Source organism: Montipora foliosa, chromosome 8, assembly GCF_036669935.1.
Source record: "Montipora foliosa isolate CH-2021 chromosome 8, ASM3666993v2, whole genome shotgun sequence".
NCBI classification, from domain to species: domain Eukaryota; kingdom Metazoa; phylum Cnidaria; class Anthozoa; order Scleractinia; family Acroporidae; genus Montipora; species Montipora foliosa.
Genome location: NC_090876.1, coordinates 13,608,901 through 13,613,900, shown reverse-complemented (window position 1 = coordinate 13,613,900; position 5,000 = coordinate 13,608,901). Strand labels below are relative to the sequence as shown.

Genomic DNA, 5,000 nt, shown 5'->3' with positions numbered 1-5,000 from the left:
TCTCAACAGGAATTTTGAGAGATGGTCTTCCGGGACTTTTTCCTTTATCCCTATCTATCATACCTGAATCCACAGCCACAGTAGACGGAGTCATAGTCCGGCGACAAAGCACAAGAAGGACATCTACTAAGGCCCCAGCGATGGAATCGACATTTTTCTTGTCCCTTGTGTCTAGGGTTGCAACACTCTTTCATTGAGCTAAGCAGGCTAATTGTTTGATCAAAACTTCGGCTTGCGTTTCTGCAGCTTCTGTGTCGAAGTTCTCAAATATTGCCTTGGTTCTATCCACAACTTCTCCTAGAAATTTGGGAAACTCAACTTCTATGTCAAATTCTTCTTCCCACTCTGCAACCATTTTTTGTTCTATATCTTGGACAGTTTACTCTGGTTCTATGTCACCGCACTCGGCCTAGGAAGATTAAACATATATTTTCGGATTGCATATAAATTTAAGGATTGCATTAAATCAATATTCGTGGTATTGCATTACACATAAAATTTAGGAATTGGATTGAATCAATATTCGTGGTATTGCATTGCATATAAAATTTAAGGATTGGATTGCATTGAATGCCTTTTATGACTTTAAATTAAACTTTTTTTTAAAGGATTGAACATGTATATCTAAGATTAAATTTTGCTAGAAACGGCTTGCCATACCACTCCCCACTTTTATTGTTCCAATTTTCTAAACAGAGGCATATGTCACAATGGTGATAATTGCCTCCTAGAGTGGCATTGACTTATGCCTAAATAGTTCATTTCTGTGTTACAGTGGTTCCTAGTTACAATTTTTTAATTATTGGTCAGTCATCCCCTTCCCACTTTTATTGTTCCAATTTTCTAACCAAAGGCATATGTCACAGTGGTGTGAATTGCCTAAAGTGGCAATTCGCTTTTTGTGACCATTTTAGTGAGTTTTATATGTGTTTATTATATGGCTCTGTCTCACAAGGACTGGGAACTACCAAGTTCACGAATTTGATTGGCTGAAATCGATCGTGTGTACAGACCTCACTGCGTTCGGTCTGTACTCACGACCTCGGTCAAGATTCTCCCATACAGACCTCCTGCTCGGTTAATAAGAGCTAAATATCAGCAGATGTCTGGGATGAAATTATCTATATAGGATCCAAAATTATTGTTCATGATTAATGCTTCGTGCGGAAAAACAAAAGCAAAGCTATGTTATCAAGGAATTATCATAATTTTTTGCATTCACTTTTATGAAAGAGTGAATTACTCTCTTATTTGTTCACGCTTGATAAATTTAGTTGGAGCAGTATAGGTAAGTACGTGAGTGAGTGTGTGGATAAAGATACTGATGGAGAATGAATGCTCCCGCTTTAAGCCAAATATACATATTGGCTTTCGCTTGTAGTTCTTTTATTGTTGCATTCCATCGCAAAGTGATTAATAAATGAATGAACGGGAGAGATATAGGAAATTTATGCTCTGTAAAAAAAAACAAGACATTCAGAGACCAAGAGAACCTAAAGCATTCAGAAGCTAAAAGACCCAGCGACGCAAACATCCAGCTACCCACAAATCCATGAAATGTAAGACCAAAGACCCAGAGGCCCAAGTACCACACAGGCCCAGACGCCCAGGGACCTACACACCCATAAACCCCACAGCCTAATTTGTAACTGGCTCAGAGACCCAGTTGCCCAAAGACCCAGAAACCTAGAGACCCAGTTGCCGAAGGACCCAAAGACCCAGAAAGGCAAAGAACCAGAAACCTAGAGAACCGGAAACCCAAAAACCTGAAGACTTAGTTACCCTGGGTGGTCCAAGAACCCCCAAACCAACCCAGTCACCCATCGACCTTAAATCCCCAGAGATCCAGTCCTCTGGATTTTTTGTGAGAGTGCGCAATTGTTGATATACCAAGAAAGGGCCACAAATTGAGCTAAGAACACTTATGATGTTTTAATATCTCATGATAATATCAAAATATCATGATGTTACCGTCTTTGTCTCATGGCTTAAACAACAAGTAATATTTTTGTCAGCTTGTGAATATCAATATCATGATAATATCAAAACATTAAGACATGACGATGACATTTGTAACAATATCAAAATGTCAATATGTGACAATGACATCAATTTTATAACAACAGCAAAATATCAAAATATCATGATAATATCGAAATATCAAATTTTAGGATGACCATATCAAAATATCAGTGTCATTAGCAAAATATCAAATCACTCATGATACATGTACTTTGATATTCTACATCCCACACCAGCTTTTCAGGTGTCATGTGACAAAGTTGAATTAAATACACATGTACTTGTAAAATGTAAAATACCGTCAATGGAGCTGACGAAACATTCATTTACAACCAGACAGAGAAGAGCAAATTTACAAATTGCAAATATCCAAACAAACAAACAAAAACGAGATATCACTACTGAATGATGCAATGTGCTTCATCTATCACCAACGCCCGTACATGCACATTTCTATGATAGTAGCTGGACAAAATGAGGTCTCTACACTGCCTGCAACTTGCTTACTGCACCTCGGGGTGGCTGAAGATTAACTTAACTTTCCAGTCTGAAGGTCGTCAATTGCAAAAAATCCTCTCTTCAATATCAGCACCACAAACATGCAAACTTGTACAAGCGACACCAACTGAGTTGAGTTTATTTACTTGGTCATAAATTAAGGCACTTAAAGGAGAAAAAACAATAACAATTGATTTGCCCTCTGATATGTGACATTTAAGCTTGTCTTGTCTTAAATGACGGACGCATTTGGCAAGTCAATGATTTCCCGTAACCAGTTAAAAGGACAATTAAACAATCTTGGCCGTTCAATATAATCGCCTGTAGTGCTACTTTCTGTTTCAGATTAAGTTTAAGGTTTCCTTGTCCTCTACCCAAAAGAATCTCTTCAACTCTCGAAATCCATATTTCTTTCCGCGAAATCACAATGGAAAGCACGAACATGCGCAGTGATAAAAAGGCCCGTGTTTCAGGCCTCACTGCCACTGAGCATGCTCGAAATCGAGCTTTGCCAGATCTCCCTTCTGTATGACCGTGGGAGATCTGGGTACGAGATTAGGCTTGGGCAGTTGGCTCTTGTGCATTTGTGTTCAGTCGTGAAGTTGGAGAGTGGTTGTCTTAGTTTCTAGGACTTGTGGGCAAAACGTACAAGCAGGCCTTCCTTTAGTGCGCAAGATTTGTGTGATCTTGTTTGAGGATGGAGCTCACTAGAACTTCACTTCAGGTAAATTTGAGATAAATTTATCAGCGGATATGATCAATGCATATATTTCAACCCACAAGATTAGTATTGTGACAAGTGACAAAAAGTCTCTTTCTTGGTAAAGTGATCACAAGAATGCTTATTCCACGAAAAAAGACACATTAACTAGGATATTAATTGCTTGAGGAGAAAGTGCTGCCTTTGCAATAACATCTGCAAATTGTTAGACTCTCAAGTCTTCTTGGATAAGGACTGTAAACCGGAGGTCCCGTCTCATAGCCCTTTTGGAAATCAAATAGTATGGGACGTTAAAGAACCCACTCACTATTCGATAAGTGTAGGGGACGTAGTCCCCGCCGTTGTGGTGTGACCTTATCTGGACGGGGGGACCTTTCACTTCCTAAAATAAATTGAAAACTGTGTAATAAGCAGTCTGGCTAAAGTTCCCCCAAGCATTGTAAATTACTCCTGAAAAGCCCCGAGGGGAGAGACTAATAGCATCACTACACTACACTACACTACACTACACTACATTACACTACACTACATTACACTACACTACAATACTACACTTGTTTGTCCTTTTGCTTTTGCTTTTTTAGTCATTTTTGGCTGTCATGTAACTTGCGCTTGTGATTCTTCCTCGCCCGACGACAGCTCTTGTTGTTTCTTCATTACAACCCCTCTGATCGGCCATTTCTCTCCAGCCTTTTGTACCCCCTTATCTAAGCTTTGCTCGCTGCAATAAGGTACTCTGGCAATTTGAGGCAGCAATAGATCTGTCTGGCATACGGGCAGAAATATCCAATGTGATATAAGGCTTTCGGCTTGCTGTGAATAAGCAGCTGATGGGCTTTTACTCCACCACCTCTCGGAACTTTCAATATCACGAGGGGTCTCTCCCTTGTTGTTTCTCCGGTTGACATTGCATCCTGATTCAGTCAACAATTGTGAAATGTCAGAACATCCATAGAGGGCGCATAGATGAAGTGGCATATTTCCCGACTGGTCTTGAACATTTGCATTCGCCTTGCTTTCAAGCAACAGCTTGACGAGAAGTATGTCCTTCTGCGTGACTGCTTTGTGAAGAGGTGCTTCTCCCCACCAGTCTTGAATATTCACATCGGCCTTCATTTCAAGCAATAGCTGGACGAGAGGAACGTCCTTCTGCGTGACTGCTTTGTGAATTGGTGTTTGTCCAATGCAGTCTTGAATATTCACATCGGCCTTCATTTCAAGCAATAGCTTGACGAGAGGAACGTCCTTCTGCGTCACTGCTTCATGAATGGGTGTTTGTCCAATGCAGTCTTGAATATTGACATCTGCCTTCATTTCAAGTAACAGCTTGACGAGAGAAACGTTTGTCTGCATGACTGCTTCAAGAAGAGGTGTTAGTTCTAAGCAGTCTTGAATATTCACATCGGCCTTCACTTCAAGCAATAGCTTGACGAGAGAAATGTCCTTTTGCGTGACTGCTTTATGAATAGGTGTTTGTCCAATGCAGTCTTGAATATTGACACCCGCCTTGTTTTCAAGCAACAGCTTGGCGAGAGGTGCGTTCCCCAGCGTGACTGCTTTATGAAGAGGTGTTTCTCCCCGTTGGTCTTGAATATTTACATCGGCCTTGTTTTCAAGCAATAGCTTGACGAGCAGTACGTCCTTCTGCGTGACTGCTTTACGAAGAGGTCCTTCTTTCTGTTGGTCTTTAATGTTTGCATCCGCCTTCTCTTCAAGAAATGGGGTAACATGTGGTACGTCCTTCAGCGAGACTACTTGA

General features: G+C 40.5%; 1 protein-coding gene across 1 annotated transcript in view; it reads right to left on the bottom strand.

The window, feature by feature from the left end:
• Nucleotides 1-1,910: 1,910 nt before the first annotated feature.
• LOC137968268 (ankyrin-1-like) overlaps nt 1,911-5,000 on the bottom strand; it is a 33,354-nt gene continuing 30,264 nt past the window's right edge. The window contains exon 10 of the mRNA XM_068814878.1: nt 1,911-5,000. This exon is cut by the window's right edge and continues 872 nt beyond it. Coding sequence (XP_068670979.1) covers nt 3,839-5,000 — 1,162 coding nt within the window. The 3' untranslated portion in view covers nt 1,911-3,838.